The sequence below is a fragment of the Garra rufa genome, chromosome 4, assembly GCF_049309525.1.
Source record: "Garra rufa chromosome 4, GarRuf1.0, whole genome shotgun sequence".
Lineage (NCBI taxonomy): Eukaryota > Metazoa > Chordata > Actinopteri > Cypriniformes > Cyprinidae > Garra > Garra rufa.
In genome coordinates this window covers 1-23,876 of record NC_133364.1, presented here as the reverse complement: position 1 = coordinate 23,876, position 23,876 = coordinate 1, and the positions used below count along the sequence as shown (strand labels likewise).

Genomic DNA, 23,876 nt, shown 5'->3' with positions numbered 1-23,876 from the left:
GGAGATGTCCAACTTGTATATGACAATTCCAAAGACGAAATGCTCTATTGGCCAAAAAAAGGAGGCCCAACACCATACTAACTGTGGTCTAAAACCAGGTGTTCCAGTTTTTTTGTCCAACCCCTGTATATATATATATATATATATATATATATATATATATATATATATAAATGCTATTAAACCAGGTTGAGGCTCATGTACACGCAGTAAGACAGAAAACTCCATCGTTGAGTTTACAACCTTTACAGCATAAGGCACGTATTTTGGCTAACTTGTCATCTCGATCACTGCTAACTGTTCCCACACACACTGCTTTACAACTAGACATGACCCTATTAACTTCCCCAACGTCAGTCACAGGCTGTTCAACGTTTTCATTATCATCGTGATCCTCATCCACAGGGGTGACAAATTCATGCTCCGTTTCCGCTAGATGCTAGTCTGATAAGGATGGCTGGACCAACTGAGTGCCGGTCAGTCGAAACTGACAAATTATTAGCTTTTATATCGCCGTTTGTGTACATTTCTAAGCTTTTTGATTGGTTTTATACAGAGATAGTGACGTTTCAGGGGATACCTGAAAAATGGGGAAATGCTCAGAAGTGACGAGAGGAGTTGAGAAAAGCAATGTTCATTTCCAGCGAATTTAGTAAAACTTGAAGCCAACTTTAATAGTCATTTAAATATTTTTACTCAATTATCTGGACTACGAAACTTGGGGAGATTATTATTGAATGTCTGTTCTTTGAAATTAGCTATTTAAAGAAAAATCAGTTTTTTCATTCTTTTTCCACATTATCGGTCGTATCTTAAAATAAAATGTTGCGACTTCCGACTCATTTCAGCAGATCAGGTCACATATAGTCTCGCATAGCCAGACCTTCAGACTGACGGCTGAAGGTCTGGAATTCATGGCAGCTTTCATTGGCCGAGGCACATGTCAAACAACCAATCACAGTTTGTTTCGTTCAGCGTCACGTTTCGGGGCGTGGAAATGCCCCCACAACAACAGACTGGCGTGCAACAAGTCAGTCATTGACATAACCAGCATTGAAAGATAACGAAGAAGAGGGAAAACAAGCAGTAAGTCAGTAATTTGTTCGCGAACGTCGCAATTGTGTTAAACAACAATGGCGTCTGCATAAGCACCTTTTAGCAAAATGCCGAGTAAATCAGTCTGCGCTTTGTTTCCCGGCGGACCGAAAATAAACGCGACACTCCCGTCTCCCGGAAATCCGATCAAATTCAACTAATCAGATGACGACTTCGACATTCCTGAAGTGTTTCCAGTTAAGTGTTACGTTCCGTGGGCGTGACGTCTGAGGCTGAGACTAGGTCACATATAGCACTGATCTGCATCATGATTAATAGTAATTTTGATGTTAATAGTAACTCTAAATCTGTGTGCATATTGTTATTTTTTTGTTGAACAGTTAAGTTGTAAATATTCTTACAGTCAGTCACCTGTATGGCTTTGGGCTGATGGACGCGGAGGCCATGGTGAAAGAGGCAGAGCGCTGGAAACAAGTTCCCACACAGCACATCTGTGTGGAGAATGCCGATAAACAAATCAGGTATATGCAACAGCTCTTGAACCTCCCACATCAGGTCATTTATAAGTTTTACAAGTCAAAGTAAATGTAGATTTGTTTCCCGTAGAACCATCCGTCCAGAGCATGTCGTTCGTTCGGTGTACAAGGCGACAGGCTGCACGGATAGCGTAAACCATCATGTTATTTATCTGGAGCATGTGGTTGTGCGTATTACAATTACTCACCCGCGGCGAGGAGATTTGTCAATCAACTTAACGTCACCATCAGGGACAAAGTCACAGCTGCTCGCCAATAGGTACAGTATACAGACGATGCAGTAATCTTCAGTAAATGGCTACTTTGATAGATTTACTGCCTATTGTGGTTTGTTCTTTCTCCCTGGTGAATTTCAGTGGAAGAATTCCCAGATTTCCACTCAATTGGTCCAGTATTTTTAAGCGCATTTTGTGCTGTGATATAGCATCTGTTTATTGTTACTGCAGGCTGTTTGATCACTCAATGGAGGGCTTTAAGAACTGGGAATTCATGACAACTCACTGCTGGGGAGAGAAAGCTGCTGGAGACTGGATACTAGAGATCTATGACTCTCCGTCCCAACTCAGGAGCCAGAAAGCACCAGGTACTTTCTCCAGACAAAACTCACTACTTGTTACTTCACCTTTGAAAACACCATATGGTCTTATGCAGACATGATTTCACTAATATATGTGACCCTGGACCACAAAACCAGTCATAAGGGTCATTTTTTTGAAACTGAGAGTTATACATCATCTAAAAGCTGAATAAAGAAGCTTTACATTGATGTATGGTTTGTTAGTAGAATATTTGACAGAGATATACAACTATTTGAAAATCTGGATCTGAGGGTGCAAAAAAATCTAAATATTGAGAAAAATCGCCTTAATGCTGTCCAAATGAAGTTCTTAGCAATGCATATTACTAATCAAAAATTAAGTTTTTATACATTTTTGGTTGGAAACTTACAAAATATCTTCATGGAACATGATCTTTACTTAATATAATAATTTACCTAATGATTTTTGACTAAAAACTACCACAGTACCAACATTTACTGTGGTGATTTACAGTTTAACAGTTCAGGTAGGGTGACCCAAAGAATAAAAGTTAATTGAGTGATCTGTGAGATTCATATTCATCCAAGTTAGTTTTAAAACTGGCGACTGCCAATTAAATATTAAATATTAAAGGGGTCATCGGATTCCCATTTTCCACAAGTTCATATGATTCTTTAGGGTCTTAATGAAAAGTCTCTAATATACTTTGGTTAAACATTCTCACTAGTAGTGTAAAAAACACCCTTTTACCTTGTCAAAATCAGCTATGCAAAATTTCAGCTCATTTTAAGACATGGCCCCTTTAAATGCTCTGCTCGCCCCGCCCCTCTCTGGGATAACGTTTACTTTAGCTGCGTTTAGCGGCGAAACATGCCAACAAGCACATTATTAAGAAAGGCCATTTGCAAAGATGCATAAAAACCCCTTATACTCACTTCTGCTGTGGGTGAAGCTGCATCACGAATGATTTACACAAACATAGATGCATATGTGGATCGGCACTTTCCATTTCAAAACGAAAGTCACGTTAAACCTCTGCGTCTTCAGTGGCTCAGATGTCGGGAGTAAATGACGACTACTATGTTCATTATTACATCCAACAACAGAACACCTCAATCGCTCAATTACAGTCTTCCTCTCAATTACAGTCTTCCTCTTCCTCTGAGTCACACAATGGCGATCGTATTTGGACTTTTTCAGCCCGGTGAGGGCGGGTCTAATGTAAAACGCTCATGTCAATCAAATGTGTTTTGTCACAATGACAAGAAGCTGAGAATGAACTGATTTTAAAAAGGGGATATTACTTTTAAAGATTAAAGAAATACCACTGGGTAGATTTTTATCAATGTAGGGTGGTTGTGTACACAAACTACCAACACACATTAATGTTCAAACAACCTTAGTTTTGCACCCGATGACCCCTTTAAAGCTGGATGTGACATCTATTTTTGTCACGTCACATACAAAATGTTGTTTTGAAAATATAATATATTATTATAATGGGGAAAGCATACTGCTTTTTATGAAAAAAAGTATTATTAGAAGAAAATATATATTCTTTTAATCTCATGAGTCTTAAAAATTTTGTTTTAATATCATCTCATTATTACAAGAAAATGTCATTTTAATTAGAAAATTATACTGTTTTAATAACAGCATTTCACTATTACTAGAAAATGTCATTTTAATGTGAAACATATATTGTTTTAATGACAGCATCTAATTATGAGAAAATATATCACTTTAATAATACAACATATCAAAATCTGTTGTTTAAATGAAATAGATTATTTTTAATCAAATGTAAATTTGTGTCCCAGTCACGTTTTCAAGAAAGAAAGAAAAAAAGACAAAGAAAGAAAGGAAAAAAGAAAAAAAAAGAAGGAAAGAAAGAAAGAGGAAAAAGGGAAAAGAAATGAATGGAAGAAAAACGAAAGAAAACAATTCTATTTTATATTTTTACATTAACAACATAATCTATATTCTATTTATTAAAGCCAAGTATGAATCACATCAAGTTTAAGCATTTTACATTTATTCCAAAATGACTACTCAAGACACTTACAATTTAAATGATATATTTTATTTGTGAACGTATGTTCAGTTTTTCATTTTAATAGTCAACTTTTACCTATTTTTGAGTTTTTCTGATCATCAGTCATTTACTTTAAATTTCACCAAGCTGATTACTCACTAAAAACTCCCACAGATTACGTTTTCATGCCCTTTAAGTCTTATTTTGATGAATCTAAGTGTATGAACTGTTTACTTACCTTTTTTCAATTAGTCTTCCCATTAACGCCATTATATTGTTCATTCAGGCTGATTTGTGAATGCGCATGAGGAAGAGGCGGGATTCATCACATGAACCAATTATAACCATTCATAACCAATCATATCGGGATAGAGGCATTGCCTCCTCTTTCCCCCATTCATTCTCAATTACTCCCCAACAAACCCACTGCACGTTTTAAGGGGTCTGTTAAAACTGGACTCAGGGGAGGCGATAGAGATGTTTCTTTATTGAATATCTAATAGCAGTTCTACGTTAATTTCATCAGTTTTTGTCTGCTTAGTTTAAGTACTGATACTGACATACTAGTGAATAATCTCTTTCATTTGGGAAGGCTGAGAAATGTGAGTGCTATAAATGATTGATTCTTAATGATATGCATTGCACACGACTGACTTGTGATTCATTCCAGGCAAGCTGAAAGAGTGGTCTCTTATACTTTATGGCACCTCCGTGCATCCATACTCATTCCGCAGTGACAAGCCCCGCTCACTGGCAGAGCCTCAGCCTGATGACGAATACAGTGAGGAGTATGTTGGTAAGTACTATAATTTCATTGTGCATTGCTGAGTAGTGTGGATGTTCCAGCACTGTGGAAACCGATCAGTTTCTGTTTTATCACATAAGGCTTGTGCCACCCTGAGTGTGGTGACAATGGCTGTGAGGGTCCAGGGCCCCAGCAGTGCATCACTTGCCTCCACTACTTCCTCAAGTTCAAGAACAACACCAGGTACACAGCTTTTCACAACATCAGTACACCTTAATACCTATACTTGATTGGTGTGTTTGTTTTGGTGTGTTATTAACTTATACCAGTGGTCTCCAAACTCTGTCCTGTCCTGTCAGCCATTATACTGTGCTCATGGAGCACGCTGTAGCCTGAATCATGTAATATTAAAGCGAGCGAAACAACAATAATGTGTATCAGATCCATGTCACGTTTAGCAGCGGCAGCTCTTAAAGTAATAGCAGCCAAATAAGCTAATAACCCAGCTGCTGTGATGTCTGTTAATCACAGAACAAAGATAAAATAAGGAAATCAATAACTTTTGTAGCTTTACAAATTCATCTATATTTAATTTTTTTTAGTGTTTGATAACTTTATTCAATTCTTGTATATTTCCAACTTGCCGAAGGGCACAGGTAAATATGACATTTATTATAATGGGTTTTTGTGAAGATCGTTTAAAGTTCACTAAAATTAGAAGCTTTTATAAGTCTTAACAAATGTTAAAATTGTTGGCTCTTATATACATATAATACTATATAATGTTGAATGGCTATAGTCAATAGTTAATTTTTAGGGAAAAAGGAACAATTTCCAAGACATCAGTAATATTGGTATCAGTTATACTTGCCTTCAGTCATAAAAAAAAAGATGCCATTAAACAAATATTAAAAATTACACTGTCTTTATGTTGTTGCTGCATTAATTTTGAAGAATGTAAAATGATGGCAATATAAAAGTATATTTAAAAACGTTATTGTTATGTGGGATTAATCACAATTAATTTTTTAAAATGTGCAATTTAATTCTTTTTAAATTCATTGACAGCTCTATTGTAATTTAATGATATTTGTAAAAAAATAGATTTCACCTTTTAAAATTTTGGAAACATTTAATCAATATTAAATTGCATAATAAGATGTGACAATTAAGACATTTTTTGTCATTCAATTTTAACTTTTTATATGAAAATCTCATTTGTTTTTGCATTACATTACTGTTCAGAAGGTCAGGGTTAGTAGATTTTTACATTACAATAATACTCTTATTTTTATTTATTAAATGTATCTTAAGTTACATTTATAATGTTAATGACATTTAAAAAGTTACAAAGGATTTCTATTTTTAAAAGAAAAGCTGCTCTTTTTAATTGTATCACTGTTTCCACAAAAATATAAGCAGCAGCTGTTTTCAACATTGATAATATTAGAATGATTTCTGAAGGATAATGTGACACTGACGACTGGAGTAATGATGCTGAAAATTCAGCTTTGCGTCAGGAATAAATTACATTTTAAAATATATTCATAGAGAAAACAGTTATTTTAAATTGTAACAATATTACACAAAATTACTGTATTTTTTTTTTTTTTACTCAAATAAATGAGAAAAGAGAACCTTACCTTAGAACTTTTACACAGTAGTGTATGAAAGCAGCATGAGTACTTGAGTACATTTCTATGAACTTGGCACATTTTCCATTGACTCAGATCAGTATTAAATGTCCATGTATTCATTTGTCTGGTATGTAGCCTTATAATGAACCGGCTAATGTACAGCCAGTCGGTCATTATTGCAAAATAAACTCCCTACAGAGTGACACAAGACCCCAACCTGGAGCATGTGTGTTGCGTAACATAATTACAGCTACCAACGAATTCAGAAAGTTTTAATACATTTGCAAAAAGCTTCTATTACTAAAAGTATTATTTTTTTTTACTGAAAATGATTTTACTTGTGAGTTAAAAGATTAATTAACTCGTATAAAAACATGAAAGCACATGCTGACAACAGCTGTGTGTCTGCGTTCCCCTGCTAACATCTCACATCTTCCCAGACACTGCGTGTTTGTGTGTACGTGCACGTGTCAAGATTACATTTATAGATTTTTTGTTCTCCGGTATCCCAAGTTACACAAGCCATGCTCACATCTGGAGCTGATGGCTTTCTCAGACCCTGACTTTTGCCTTTGTTTCCTGGTGAAAGTCTTTCCTCGCGTCTGCCAGATGTTGATTTTTCTCGTCTCATGTGGCTCTTCCTGTCTGTGTCTGTCTCTCTCCATTTCTCTTTCCACCTCCGTCTGTCTGTCTCTCAGGATGTGTGTACCTGAGTGTCCGACTGGCTTTTTCCGGGACGATAAGAAGCGCTGTAAGAAGTGCTCACCGATGTGTGAGTCTTGCGTCGGCAGCCGCAGCGATCAGTGCTCCACCTGCCGCCTGGGACTGTACCTCGTGGAGGGAGGAAACAGCTGCATCAGCTCCTGTCTTGACGGCTTCTACCTGGACCTGGGCAAGTCCAATTTCATTTCATCTCACTCGTAGATGTGAATTGTGTTGAATTTGAGACCTCATGTGGCTCTTCTCTCACAGACCTCACCATGTGCCGGAAGTGCAGCGAGAATTGCAAGAAATGCACATCTGCGAATATCTGCACAGAATGCCAAACTGGTCTCAGGTAACTCAGCCCATTGCAACAACTACAGTATTTTGGTACAAGGTGCTTAAAGTGCTTTAAGTACTTGAATTTGACTTTTTGAAATGCATTGCCTGGAAAACCCTGGAAAATGGCAAAATTCCTGAAGAGGAACTTGAAAAGTGCTTGAATTATTGAAAGACAATGTATCTGTGAAATTAGTGTTTAAATTTGGTCAGTAAGCACATATCTTTTCATGCAATTTAAAAGACGCCATATCTTTTTTGCTTATGTCAGTTAATGTCAGAAAACCATCAAGCTAAGAAAGTAGTATTACCGACAGTGTTGTGTAAACATGGCTGAAGTCCTGAAAAGAGGAACAGATGAAGTTTACGCTGGAACCGCTCCTGTTGATTAAAAATCGTGAATATGATCATTCATTTCAAGTGATTCTCTAGCAAAAACCAGTTTAAAGGAAAATAGCCATTCATTTTTTAATTTCATCATTGCTTGTAACGATTTTAAAAAGCACATTGAAACTGATCTTTTCGAAACTTCAAATTAGTTAAATCATTGTGTTGCTAAATGATTCACTGTTCAGAAATCCTAAAATCATTCGATTCAGATCGATTTGAAGTCCTGATCGAAATCAAATAACACCCAATTGGCATTTTTTTTTGTCTAGAATGATGGTTTGGGAATAATTTGATTCAGATTTGGACTTCGGAACATGTATTGCGAATCATTTGATTAAGATCGTAACTGGTTTGTGAATCATTTCGCAAATGGATTAATTCAAATCAAATGATTTGCGATACACGATTTTGATGTCCCGAATGAAATCAAATGATTAACAATATGCATTTTGTTATCTGAAATGATGGTTTATGAATCATTTGATTCAGATTGGGACTTTGGAGTATGTATCGCGAATCAAATTTGTAACTGGTTTGTGAAACATTTCACGAATTGAGTCATTCAAATTGAATTCAGTTGAAATCAAATGATTCCTGATCTTGAATGATGGTTTGCGAATCATTCAGATCGGAACTTTGGAGCATGTATCACGAGTCATTTAATTTAGATCACAACTGGTTTGCAAATAATTTCGCGAATAGAATGATTCAAATCAAATGATTTGCGATACATGATTTGAAGTCCCAATCGAAATCAAATGATTCCTGATCTTGAATGATGGTTTGCAAATCATTCAGATCAGAACTTTGGAGCATGTATCACGAGTCATTTGATTTAGATCAGAACTGGTTTGTAAATCATTTCGCAAATAGAATGATTCAAATCAAATAATTTGCGATACACGATTTGAAGTCTTGATCAAAATGAAATAATTTGCGATATGCAAAGTTTCAATTTAAGTCAAATGATTTGTGATCTGCTCTTCAAGTCCTGGTCTAAAATGATTGTTCCTGTGAATACATGATTTTGAAGTCCCGATGGAAATCAAATGATTCACAATACGCATTTTCTCATCTGGAATAATGGTTTGCGAATCACTTGAATCAGATCGGGACTTCGGAGCATGTATCACGGATCATTTGATTAAGATCGTAACTGGTTTGTGAATCATTTTGCAAATTGAATCATTCAAATCAAATGATTCGCAATACAAGATTTGAAGTCCTGAACGAAATCAAATGATTTGCGATACACAAAGTTCCAATTTAAGTCGAATGATTCATGATCTGCGCTCCGAGTCCTGAAATGAAATTATGGTCCATGAGTCATTATTCAGATCGGAAGTTCAGAGCATGTATTGCATTTGATTTAGATTGGAACGGATTTGTGTATCATTTAGCAAATTGAATGATTCAAATCAAATGATTTGCGGTTTCCTCATCTAGAATGATCATTATTCAGATCTGAATTTTGGGGCATGTATCGCCAATCATTTGATTAAGATCGTAACTGGTTTGTGAATCATTTTGCAAATTGAATAATTAAAATCAAATGATTTGAAGTCCTGATCGAAATCAAATAATTCGCAATACACCATTTCGTTATCTGGAATGATGGTTTGCGAATAATTTGATTCAGATTGGGACTTCAGAGCATGTAACGCAAATCATTTGATTAAGATTGTAACTGGGTTGTAAATCATTTTGCGAATTGAATAATTCAAGTAAAATGTTTTGCAATACACAATTTGAAGTCTTGAATGAAATCAAGTGATTCACGATATGCATTTTCTCTTCTGGAATGATGGTTTGCAAATCTTTATTCAAATCTGAACTTCGCAGCATATATCACAAATAATTTTATTAAGATCTTAACTGCTTTGTTAACCCTTTTGGTAAATAGAATGATTCAACTCAAATGATTTGCGATAAGCAAAGTTCCAATTTAAGTTGAATGAATTGCGATCTGCACTCAAATGAAATGATTGTTCTTGAATCATTATTCAGATCAGAATTTCAGATTTAGAATGATGGTTTGCAAATCATTATTTAGATCGGAACTTCAGAGCGTGTATCGCGAATCATTTGATTTAGATCGTAACTGGTTTGTGAATCATTTTGCGAATTGAATGATTCAAATCAAATGATTTGCGATACACTATTTGAAGTCCTGGTTGAAGTCAAATGATTCACGAAATGATGGTTTGTAAATCATTATTCAGATCAAAATTTCAGAGCGTGTATTATGAATCAACTGATTTAGATCGGAACAGGTTTGTGAATTATTTTGCGAATTGAATGAATGAAATGAATAACGATGCACATTTCTGATCTGGAATGATGGTTTGTGAATCATTATTCAGATCGGAACTTCAGAGCATGAAACGCAAATCATTTGATTCAGATCAAGACTTCGGTGTGGTTTCGCAAACCATTTGTATCAGGATTTCGGAGCAATTTTGTCAATCTTTTTTCTGATTTTTTTTTTTTTTCCTTAAACAGTAGAAAACTTCAAACCATTAAGGCAGTACAGTTATAAAAACAAAACAAAGAAACAATAAAGAAATTATACACATTAAATTATTACTATAGTAAAAGTGTAATATACTACGTAATACTTTAGTGCATGTGCTTTTCTTCATTTTTTTTATTGGTATATTTTTATTTATCTATTTGTCGTTTTTAAGAATTTGAAATAGAAGACTTTGTTTGATAAGTGAGATCTCTGAAGTCCTTGAAAATCAAAAAAGTAGTGTTTGAAAAGTCTTTGAAAGTCTCTGTAATTTCATTTTACAGTATCTGTACGAACCCTGAGTATTTCACCTCCTACATGTTTTTTTGGGCCAGTATATGAAATACAGTTAAAATCCTGGACTAAAATTAATGATACTTTCCAACGATCTACGCTGAGAGCTGTCAAAATAAAGCCACGTTGGCTAAACGCTGAATTATCACTGGAAACGTCCTGTTACACACGTCGTAGCTCTTGAGTTCAGACGTATGTTGAAATACTCTCTCTAGTGAGTGATTGTGCTTGGGCTTTTCCTACTCCTCTCTGACGTTCGATAAAGAGGGAGAGAGAGAGGTGGAAAAAACAGAGGGAGAAAAGAAAAACAGGTCATGGCACAAAATCTGGCGTAATGCGCAGCAGCTGTTCTGTGAATGGTTTTGAAACTTTCTCTGAATATACGTAAAGGTTTTTTCACCCACTCGTTTGGACTTTAATCCATCGTTGTTGATCTTTTTAGACTTGTTTATATTACAGAAGGTATTGAGCAGGATGGCAGGGATAGTGTACAGATGAGATGAGTTTTTCTGCCCAAAGTTTTTCTCTGTTTAAGGTTGCAATTACAGTCTTTGTAATTATTCATATGGCTAGTCATTTGTGGCTGTTTTGGGAAAAGTTTATTAGTCTGCTGCATGAGTTTAGATGGTAGGCCTTTTATAAAAAGTGTGATTAAAAAAGCAGCTCTACAGTGCTGCATGAAAACCAGTTTGATAGGTATTTCCTCACATATTATAATCATTATTTACTCAACCATTTATTTTGCAGTGTTTTACCACAGTGTTTTAGTGCCACGTTAAAAAATAAAAGAAATCTAAGATTACGAGATTAAAGTCGAAATTATGAGAATAAAGTCGAAATCTTTCCGATTACAATGAGACATCTGTTTTATTAAATTAGGCTATACTGTTTTTTTTTTTCATTCATTCTCATGTTCCTTTCACGTTTATATTGTGCTAGAAACTTGAAATAAAGAGGAAACACATTTATAATTTGTATTTCGTGATAAAACTGACAAAATTTGAAAGCTGAGCGGTGTTATATTAAAAGCAATAAAGCACAAAATTATTGCAATTACTGGGTGGCTGGCGCACTACAAATCATAAATGGAAGATGTTAATATATTTTTTCCAATCATTTACTGTATTATACCGTGAATAAAACAACTTGTAAATAGTCCCTTATATTCTTCAGAAAAGACAACAATAGTCAATATGTTAACAAGTTGGAGTCCACTTCAACTCTTAGAATGTTTTATTGTTGTTTTTAATTATATACATGTGACAGATGAAAGATTGGACACCACAGATGTTTTTAAGGAGTAGGTGGTGGAATTTCACAAATAAAACTGTATAATTTAATGAAATGAATGAATGTCTCATTGTAATCGAAAAAAAAGATTCCCATGAATACAGCGATTTGTCCCGCCACATTAAAGAGCATGAAAAATACATAATTGAAAGACACATTGTTTTTATTTGGCTTTAAACTGACAGATTTTAAAGCTGAGACTTTGTTTTGTATCAAAAGTACCAAAAAGCACAAAGCTTATTGCTATTATTAGGTGGCTGGCGCACTACAAATAGGCCTAATGAATACAATCGAAGACGTGAAATATTATTTCCAAGCATACTGTCCCTGCGAGTATAACACATGGTATAATTTCTGCTAATAATTCCACATATATTCAAATCAATTCCGGTGGCTTGGCAAATTCTCCTGGTGCTCCCAATTCTCGTAATTTCGACTTTATTCACGAAACATTTTTACTATAATTTTTTATAATATTACGACTTTAATATCGTAATTTTAGATTTTTTATTTTTTAACGTGGCACTAAAATGCCGTCATAGTGTTGAAGCAAGCAAGGGAAATTCTATAATAAGGCATTTTTTAAATTAAATAAAATGGTAACTGAATTTTCGTCAGGGATTACATTTTTACACCAACTAATTTGCATGACTGTTGTAGTCATTTGTGATTAAAGTTTTTTTTTTTTTTTTTACCAAATAAAATATTTTATAGCTTTAAATAACTTGAAAAATTACTTTGAATTAGTTTATTAATCAAATTTTTAAATGTCCTCATATATCCCGATTTTCCAAGACCAATTCTGGTTTTTGAAATGACAGCAGTTGATGAAATCAGAAATATGATGCCAGTTTACAGTCTTGATTTATCTATTTTTTTTTTAGGTTTTAGCTTATTTTTGCTTGTTTGGTCTCATTTTAAAGGGGTCATCGGATGCAGAGTTCACTTTTGAACTTAAATGTGTGTTGGCAGTGTGTATACACAAACACCCTATAATGATCAAATCCGCCCAGTGGCTTTTATTTAATCTGTGAAAATAATTTCCCCTTTTTCAAATCAAGCTATTCTCAGCATCTTGTATGTGTGACGTCCAAAGACTAGAATACCCAAGACGTGTCCCTCGTATAGTTTTGAATGGGAGAAAATGCAACGCTCATTATGGCCGTGAAGCCCCGCCTTCTTAATGAAAGAGCCAATCGTTGATTAGTAAAGTCAGCGTGTCACTGCAGCTGCCGTTAGAAATCCCTGTTGCTATACAAACAATCAGTGCTCTGAGACGTGCGCTCAGTACTGTGCATGCGCACTGGCTGATCTAGTCTGAAATATAAGCTTTTTTAACGCTATTGGAGAACAAGGAATAAAATTTATGAGGCAGTTTTTGTGAGATTTCATTGGTGATTTCAAGTATGAAATTTAATCGTAAACTTGGTGAACAGTTTTGGAGAATTTGATGTTTCCCCATTCAAAGAGATAGAAGCTGCACTTGCATGCCCTAGAGGTGTTTCAAAGATGGCAGCCGAGTGACATGACTTGCCTTATGACTTGCTGCATCACGAATGATTCGCACGAACATAGACGCATATGTAGATCGGGATTTGCGCTTTCCTTTCAAAAACGAAAGTAACGTTAATCCTCTGCATCTTCAGTGGCTCAGATGATGGTAGTAAATGACTACAGCTATGTTCATTATTACATCTAACAACAGAACACCTCAATCGTTCAATCAGAGACATTCTTGTCTTCCCCTGCACCTGAGTCACAAAATGGCGATCGGAGTCAGAGTGTTTCAGCTCGGTGAGGGCGGGTCTATGGTAAGGCGCTCATGTCAATCAACTATTGTCGGAGTGGCCTCTGTCTGTGTGCCGTCACACCGACAAGAAGCTGAGAATGACCTGATTTTAAAAAGGGGATATTACTTTTAATAATAAGATAATAGTAAAGATAATAGTAAGATAATAATTAAAAAAAACACTTTGTGGATTTTTAACTAGGGGTGTCAAAATTAATAGTTTTTACGATGCATCGCGATGCAGACAAGGACGATTCGGTATCGGTACTCAGTCCCAGTGCCAGAACACGTGACCCGTGGGGCTTGTATAATTTTCTGGGAAGGGGGGTTGGGCTAACGAGGGGAGTACTCCACATGAATAAAATAAGTCTTCAGATTTTAACTGAAAGGATTATCGCCACTTTCTTTCCACAGCGGTGCATTTAACGAACTAACAAACATCATTTATTTGGTTGAAAAGACGAACTGAGCGCGTCTATCTGGCTCAGCACCGTTTTCTTTAGCTATTTTACACAAATATAATGTTTTGTTGATATTGTGAGTGCACTTAATAATAGTAGTAGACCTTTTGCAGTTTTGAATGATGTATTATTCTTACCTTTATCAACAAAAATGGTGTATTTTAGGTTTCCACTGTTATTAAGAAAAAAATGAAAGTGATTGCTCTGGCGCTTCAATGTGCAGCTGCAAAGCCTGCTTTCGCTTTTGCTTTCACTCTCCGCGCAAACGATTGGATATGCGTCTAACCACGCACATTTATCTAGGTTAAATGTTTAAATTAATATTCTGAAATGCATCAAGTGTTTTATGTCTATGGATTTTATTTAATGCAAGTCGTGATGGTTTTAGAAGGCTAAATTGATCAAACATGCTCAACTCATTGCCGCTGACAGCTTGGTCGTTAGGTCATTACTTTAAAAATCAAAAGCTTGAATTTATCAAACAGAAAATGTTCCAAACATATTTCTAAATTAACTTAAAAAGGGAACAAAACGAAATCTAGCCACTTTGCCATTACAATCCAAACTGAACTCTGTTAATGGCTGCAACACAAACTCTGTTCTGTCGGACAAAGATAGGGCTCGGGTCTGAGAGTCTCAGGCTGGGCTCGTGCGGGACTCTATTCGTTCCCTCGTTTCAATTAAATAAGATCTGAGCGGTAGAATCTCGGTTAAAATCGTATTCGGTTTAGTTTTTCACGTTTAAAATGACTATAGCGGCAGCTTTTATAGCAAAAGATATATTTCGCCACTGTTAAATATAATGGAGCCGTGATATAAGCTTCCCTCACGCTGACACTTTTCAGAAAGATTAGGAACTCTACAACGAAACCAAAGCCCAGGTATTTACTTTTGTGTATTTGTTCTAAATGTTGCTGTTGTCTTCTGTGCCCAGTCTTTAGTTTTGTTTGATACATTCAAGAAGTGTTTTTCTCTGAGAAGGTAAGATTAAAGTTTCAGCTCATATATCTAACTGTTTGTATTTATTAACACAATTGTATATATTTGAAGTAAAATTGAAAAATGAGTATGTAGTGCATCGTCAATGCATCGTGATGCATCGAGATATTGTATTGAACCGAATCGATGACATGATAATCGTAATCGAACCGAACCGTAAGACCACTGTCGGTTCACACCCCTATTTTTAACATTTGTAGGGTGGTTGTGTACACAAACTGCCAACACACATTAATGTTCAAACAACATGTAAAAGTGAATTTTGCATCCGACGACCCCTTTAGAGAGACTTTGGTGATGTCACACCAACAGAGGGACGGGGCGAGCAGAGCTCATTAGCATTTAAAGCAACATCCACCAGAATAGGTTGATTTTTGCAGAGCTTATTTTGGCAAGGTAAAAAGGGTGTTTACACTACCATTGAGAAATTTTAACCAAAGCTGTTATAGTTTTCATTAAGACCCTTTAGAATCATATCAACTTGTGGAAAATGGGCATCCGATGACCCCTTTAAATAATTTTAAGTCATCTTGTGGCCTTCTTGGAAGTCTGCTGAGGCCCCCTAGTGGGTCCCAGGCCCCTGGATGAGAACCTCAATACCAAAAAGTGTTGTGTTTTTAGCCCCACCTGCTGTTTTTACTCATTACTCTCCTTTTTTTCCTGATATGCTCTGGCGCCCCTCTCACAGTTTTAAAAGCAGGATGTGAAGAACAAGTTTTTACAATAACTTTTGTCTTATCGCTGAACCTCTTTGAATAACTCCCTCTTCCGTTTTGTCTCTCCCTCTTTCTTTGCTTCTGTCTGTCTTTTCCTGCTAGTCTACAGGGGAATAAGTGTCAGCTGAGCTGTGAACCTGGCACCTATTATAATGGGCACCGAAGAGCATGTGAAAAGTGCCACTCGACTTGTGCCACCTGTGCAGGTAAACACTTTATTTTCCATTTAGTTTTGCAGTAGGCTTTGATTATGATCTGTTGCTTAAAAGTAATTTTTAAAAAATACCTTCCAGTAGCCATTTTCTATATTCTTTTGGAGAGAACACTGATTGGCTCTATAATCATTCTGTGCACAAAAAAGATGCACAGTATGATGTAATTTTGAAGTTGTAGACTTAACAAGACTGTGAAGTGCCTGCTGAGACTATTACGTCAACGCTGTTCTCTCCAGTGTCCAGAAATTGCAGCTAATTACTAAGGGTTTGCAGAACAACCAGTGCTTAGTTTCTGAATATAGTTTATCCAGCACAATTACTGTTGCTAGCTCAGATTCTGCCCCAGATTTTAACAGCGGTTAATGTATGCACACGTGTACACTAACGATGATGATCACTTTTGTTTAAACTGTGTTTATTGCAACAGCTCGCTACTACTTTTCAAAAAATTACTGCTCACAAAAAGCTTTTTTAGTTCAAGTCACAAGAGCAAATTAAAGTTCTTCTGGGATGGTAATTAAAGTAATAAACACGGTTGTAAAGGACCTTTTGAGTTGGCCTCTAATCTAAGGAAGCATATTTTCGCCATGAAAGAAAAAAGATCATGCTTTGGTAAATTAAGTTTATGATACAAAAAGTCTAAATTAGGAGTTAGTAAGAGATGTCCAAATTATGAAATAAAAAAGCTTAATTATGAGAAGTCAAAATCGACATACTAAGTGATAATAATGAGATATTGAAATTGACGTACTGTGTCATTGACATAGAAGTGTAAATTAAGATATTTTGACAATGTCACAATTCTCATAATTATGGCTTGTTTCATAATCATTTATGGGTTTCCGTCCATTTTGACTTCACCTATCTTATAATTACAATCTAGCAAGTAAGTTTTTGAAGTTTTTGTCAATTTCGATTTATCAGTTTCTACTTTATCTTGTAACTGACTTAGTATGTTATAATTTTGACTTGTCAATTTAAAATTTATCTCATAATCAACTGTCAATTTTGACTTGTCAATTCAAATTATCTCATAATTGACTTAGTATTTCATATTTTTGACTTGTCAATTTAAAATTTATCTCGTAATTAACTGCTAATTTTGACTTGTCAATTCAAATTATCTCATAATTGACTTAGTATTTCATATTTTTGACTTGTCAAATTCAACTTTATCTCGTAATTGACTTAGTATGTCCAACTTTATTCCCTGTGCTCTCATAATTGTCATAATTTTGACATATGCCAGTTTCTTTTTATTTCAACATGTCAATTTTAACTTAATCTCATAATTGACTTAGTGTCGTAAATGTTTGTTATAACTTGTCAATTTCAACTTTATCTCATAATCTCAATTGTTTATATCATAGCATGTCATAATTTTTACATTTTAGTTTTTGTCAATATTTTTGACTTGTCGATTTCAACTTTATCCTGCAATTGACTTAGTATGTCATAATTTCGACTTGTCAAATTCAACTATCTCATAATTATGTTTATCTCATAGCATGTCATAATTTTGACATGTCAGTTTTTTTATTTCAACATGTCAATTTTAACTTAATCTCATAATTGTTTATCTCATAGTGTGTCATAATTTTGACGTGTTAGTTTTTGTCATAATTTTGATTTCAACTTTATCCCGTAATTTACTTAGTATGTCATAATTTCGACTTGTCAAATTCAACTATCTCATAGGGGTGGGAGAAAAAATCGATTCTCCGATGCATCGCGATTCTCTCTTCAACGATTCTGAATCGATTCCTAATATTTCAGAATCGATTCTGAGCTTGTTTTTTTTTTTTTTTTCGCTTATGGCACGTGTGCGGGCTAGAGACGCTGCCGGCTTCATTGCACAGCATTTGCACTGTGAGACTCGTGCGCACTGCTTGACATTGTGTGCTTCCACCTGCCGTGTTTTACTTAAGTTATGCTTTCATTTCTGCCGTCTGGAATGCAGTACTATTAGATGCACTGACAGACTTTCGCGTGCGCTTTGTGTTTGTTCGTCCTAAAGCTCGATTGCAGATGCGGTTAAATGCACTTGCGTTTTCAAATAGTTTTAAACGAAACTGTACATACAGTCAGTTATGTTTTTAGAGCAGGACAAAACATCTGATATATCGAAATAGATCTGTGCATCAGTGGCGTTCCGTCCATATAAGCTGCTAATGCTCCGCATACCCAGGCTGTCAGAGAGACTGCGTTCACGTGTTAAATAATATAAACATGCTTATAAGTTGATCCCTTATTTGAGATAGAATCTTCCGGGCAAGCAGATTCTCCGCATCTTCCTCGACTCCTCAGAATTGATGCGCATTCTCTGTTTTTCTGTCATGCGCATGACTTTATTCGCGGGGTAAGCTGTCCGCGAAGCGCTCGCCCAAGCGGAAAAACGCGCTGTTGCTGCCAGATCCTGATTGCCGAAAATCATATTGTGTTTGATGCACAACTTACTCGACTAAATCAAATGAAAAACAAAAACAAAAAAACATCCTAACTGTATATTATCATAATTTCTCAACAATTCAAAATGTGAAAGTCCACTGAAAAAAATAGCCTATATAAAATGTCTATAATTTTTTAAAATAATAATAAACAGGGAAAAGAGGAAATATTAAAATATGATTTCGTCTCTGATTTTATTGGTTTCTAAATAATCTAAAGATATAATTATTTTTGGTATTACTGGTGGTTTTAGCACTAAGCATGCCTGGTTAAAAAAAAAAAAAAAGTCACCGTTCGCCACTGCTGTGCATTAGTTTGTTAAAGCTGCCCGTCTATGATCTCATCAGTAATAATAAAATGGCAGTAATGAGGAAAAAAGAAAAACTATTGTCTGTAAACTTTCAGATACCTAAAGAACACTTATTTTAAATAATTAATTGTTTTAAAAATACCTTGCTTATATAGTTTAAAAAATAAAGTAAAATTGGCACAAAATAAATTTGAAATAAAACATGAAAATGTAGCCATGTGCAGTACTATTGAAAACTAAGAATGTGAGCATCATGATATTTAGTTAATAATGAAAACATAGTTTTCAATAGTTCAATAGTTTTTAATAGTTAGTAATTAAATTAAATTGAATCTTGAAACCAGTGAAGATTGACACACCTACTTTTACAGAGATTTCAACTATAAACAAAAAGCATATAAACTGCAATTTTACATGTTTTTAAAATTGTAAAGTTGTATTTGCACAGCAGAAGAATTAATTGGGGAAAAAATGTAGATCAAGAATCGTTTTGGAATCGGATCGTGACTCCCAGAATCGGAATCGGATCGGATCGTGAAGTGCCTGAAGATTCCCACCCCTACTATCTCATAATTATGTTTATCTCATAGCATGTCATAATTTTGACATTAGTTTTTGTCGTAATTTTGACTTGTCAATTTCAACTTTATCCCGTAATTGACTTCATATGTCCAACTTTATTCCCTGTGCTCTCATAATTGTCATAATTTTGACATGTCAGTTTTTTTTTTTTAATTTCAACGTCAATTTGAACTTAATCTCATAATTGACTTAGTGTCGTAAATGTTTGTTATAACTTGTCAGTTTCAACTTTATCTCATAATTGTTTATCTCATAGTGTGTCATAATTTTGACATGTTAGTTTTTGTCATAATTTTGACTTGTCAATTTCAACTTTATCTCGTAATTGACTTAGTATCTCATAATTTCGACTCATCAGTTTTAACTTTATCTTGTAACTGACTTAGTATGTTATAATTTTGACTTGTCAATTTAAACTTTATCTCGTAATTAACTGTCAATTTTGACTTGTCAATTTAAACTATCTCGTAATTGACTTAGTATTTCATAATTTTGACTTGTCAAATTCAACTTTATCTCATAATTGTTTATCTCATAGTGTGTCATAATTTTGACATGTTAGTTTTTGTCATAATTTCGACTTGTCAATTTCAACTTTATCTCATAATTTACTTAGTATTTCATAATTTTGACTTGTCAAATTCAACTATCTCATAATTATGTTTATCTCATAGCATGTCATAATTTTGACATGTTAGTTTTTGTCATAATTTTGACTTGTCGATTTCAACTTTATCTCGTAATTGACTTCGTATGTTCAACTTTATTCCCTGAGCTCTCATTATTGTCATAATTTTGACAATTATGTAATTGACTTCGTATGTTCAACTTTATTCCCTGTGCTCTCATAATTGTCATAATTTTGACATGTTAGTTTTTGTCATAATTTTGACTTGTCAATTTCAACTTTATCTCATAATTGACTTAGTATGTCAATTTTGATTTGTCAGCTTTTGTCATAATTTCGATTTGTCAAATTGAACTTTATCTTGTAGTTGACTTTATTCCCTGTGCTCTCATAATTGTCATAATTTTGACATGTCATTTTTTTTTATTTCAACATGTCAATTCTAACTTAATCTCATAATTGTTTATCTCATAGTGTGTCATAATTTTGACGTGTTAGTTTTTGTCATAATTTTGACTTGTCTATTTCAACTTTATCCCGTAATTGACTTAGAATGTCATAATTTTTACATATGTCAGTTTTTGTCATAGTTTAGACTCATTTTAAACTCTTGTACTTGACTTAGTATGTCAATTTTAACCTGTCAATTTCAACCTTATCTTGTAATTGATGGTATGTCATAATTTTGACTTGTCAGTTTCAACTTTATCTCGTAATTATGACTTATGTCATAATTTTGGCATGTCAGTTTTTTGTCTTAAATTCAACTTGTCAGTTTCAACTTTATTCCCTTGTGCTCTCATAATTTTGACATGTCAGTTTTTGTCATAATTTCAACTTGTCAGTTTCAACTTTCTCATAAATGACTTGTCATCATTTTGACTTGTCAATTTAAACTTTACCATAATAATGGCTTAGTATGTCATCATTTTGACTTGTGTCCATTTTTGTCATTATTTCAACTTGTCAATTTCAACTTTATCTCACAGTTATGTCACATTATGACTTCTCAGCTTAATGTCAATTTCAACTTCATCCCATAATTTCGACTTTATTTCATAATTGAAGTAAATATTTATAGTTTTTGTGATCATTTTAACTTCTCAGTTTTAACTTTATCATAATTACGACTTAGTATGTCATAAACTCTGACATAAGTCAAATTTTACGTCATCATTTTGACCCAACAAGCTTTGACGTGCCTTTTAAGATTTAGTTTCCCTACAAGCAATAGGATATTTGTATTTTTTGTAACTAATGCACAGTGGCTGCCAAATATTCTCAGAGGAATCCCTTTCAAAAGGATTTGTTTCTAAGTGTGTACATTCCAAAGTGTATTCCAAATTATTTGCGGTCTGGCTTGTTGGGAACATGATGGTATTCCCTGTGCTCAGGAACTGGCATTGAAGCATGTAATGAGTGCGCTCCGGGCTATTACTTTGAGGAGTGGCGCTGCGTCTCCAGCTGCAGTGTGGGATATTACTTGGCAGAACAAACGACAGACAACGGAGATGTCCAGAAGTCCTGTCAAAAGTCAGTATTTCATTGCTAAAAGTGACATCTGAGAAAGTGTTTACATTTTAAGCGGTAATGATGCATCACGGTTGGGATTGTCCCTGCAGGTGTGATCCTACCTGCTACGTCTGCGCAGGGCCCGGGGAGAGGAACTGCAGCACCTGCGTGAGCGGCTATAACCTGGAAAATGGCGTGTGTGTCGTCAGCACCATCTGTAAAGATGGTGAGTACTGTCGATTCATCCATGTGTAAAATTATTGTGTGGTTTCTTTCCTGCAGATTGTGTTCTGAATCTTTTGTGCAACAAAATATTTTAGTTTTTGCATGGGGTTGAATCATGGTGTGTTTATTTTGTTTTTCTGATGTTGGAAATATGTCTGGGTCACATTTCACCCCAAATTAAAAAGAAAATTCTATTTTGCAAATACATTTTTTTTTCTTCCCATAATCAAGCGCACTTTCTGCCAAATTCTTATTCTGTGTTGAATGTGAATGTTTTACTTGGTTTACTTGAAGTTTGGGGGCAGTACCCCAAACTTTTTTGTTTTTTACAAGTCAAATATTCCCAAAAGGGTTGCATGTATTTCATCAAAAATACACTAATGTTAATATTGTAAAATATAATTATAATTTAAAAGAACTGTATTCTATTTAAATATTTTAAATAGATAAATACATTTTAAAATGAAAATTCAGCTTTGCATCTTAGGAATAAATTTACATTCGCATTACTTCAGTCTTCAGTGTCACGTGATCCTTAAGAAATTCTGATTTGCTGCCTTAAGATTAAAAAATAAATAAATAAAAATAATAATAAAATAAAGTTTTTTTTCACCTCACAGTTCTGAGTTCTCAGAATTCAGTTTTATTGTTTCTGACACATAATTATTTTTTATTTTTATTTTGTGTGTGCAAATGTACGTTTATGTCTCTCAATTCTAAGTATATATCACGCTATTCTGAAATTTTCTGATTATGAAGATGAGAAAAAAAGAATAGGGAGTTAAAAACTTAAAGATTGGGAGAAAGTCTTGTTAGATAAAGTCATAATTACCATTTATTTATTCATTTATTTAAAATCAATTTTTAATTATTTTTATGTGGCGGTAACAAACTTCTATAGTAAAGAGTTGTAATGCCTAATATTTTTCTTAATTCTTTTTCAGCATTTAATAAATGCTAAAAAGAATTTATTTGAAATAGAATTTTTGTAATAATATAAAAGTCTTTACTGTTGTGTTTGATCAATTTAATGATTGAAAGTATTAATTTCTTTCTGAAAAAAAAAAAATATTGCTGGGCAATAGTTAACCGTAATTTATTCCATGCAAAATAAAAGTATTTGTGAACAAAATATACATATGTAAAATAAATATATATGTGACCCTGGACCACAAAACCAGTCATAAGGTTAAATTTTACAAAACTGAGATGTATACATCATATGAAAGCTCAATAAATAAGCTTTCTATTGATGTATGGTTTGTTATGATAGGACAATATTTGGCCGAGATACATCTATTTGAAAATCTGAAATCTAAGGGTGCAAAAAAATCAAAATACTGAGAAAATCACGTTTAAAGTTGTCCAAATTGAGTTCTTAACAATGCATATTACTAATCAAAAATTACATTTTGATAGGTTTACAGTAGGAATTTTACAAAAAATCTTAATGTAACATGATCTTTACTTAATTTCCTAATGATTTTTGACATAAAAGAAAAATCAATAATTTTGACCCATACAATGTATTTTTGGCTATTGCTACAAATATACCCCAGCGACTTAAGACTGGTTTTGTGCTCCAGGGTCACATATGTATATGTATATGTATATGTATATGTATATATGGGTGTGTGTGTACTGTGTATATATAAATACACAAACATGCATGAATATATTTAAGAGAAATATGTTTATATATTCAATATATTTTTAATAGAAATTTATGACTATATATATATATATATATATATATATATATATACACACACACACACATATACATATACATATATATATATATATATATACACATATACATATACATATATATATATATATATATATATATATATGTATATGTATATGTATATGTATGTGTATATATATATATATATATATATGTGTATATGTAT

At 34.0% G+C, this 23,876-nt stretch overlaps 1 protein-coding gene across 1 annotated transcript in view; it reads left to right on the top strand.

Annotated features, from left to right (window-relative positions):
• The window catches only part of LOC141333094 (proprotein convertase subtilisin/kexin type 5-like), a 58,605-nt gene extending 36,295 nt beyond the window's left edge, over positions 1-22,310 (top strand). The window contains exons 11-20 of the mRNA XM_073838016.1: positions 1,460-1,577; positions 1,663-1,851; positions 2,039-2,175; positions 4,837-4,962; positions 5,052-5,154; positions 7,247-7,440; positions 7,521-7,605; positions 16,143-16,246; positions 21,618-21,756; positions 21,846-22,310. Of these exons, the coding sequence (XP_073694117.1) occupies positions 1,460-1,577; positions 1,663-1,851; positions 2,039-2,175; positions 4,837-4,962; positions 5,052-5,154; positions 7,247-7,440; positions 7,521-7,605; positions 16,143-16,246; positions 21,618-21,756; positions 21,846-21,990 (1,340 nt within the window). The 3' untranslated portion in view covers positions 21,991-22,310. The remainder of the gene's footprint in view (positions 1-1,459; positions 1,578-1,662; positions 1,852-2,038; positions 2,176-4,836; positions 4,963-5,051; positions 5,155-7,246; positions 7,441-7,520; positions 7,606-16,142; positions 16,247-21,617; positions 21,757-21,845) is intronic.
• Positions 22,311-23,876: the final 1,566 nt, after the last annotated feature.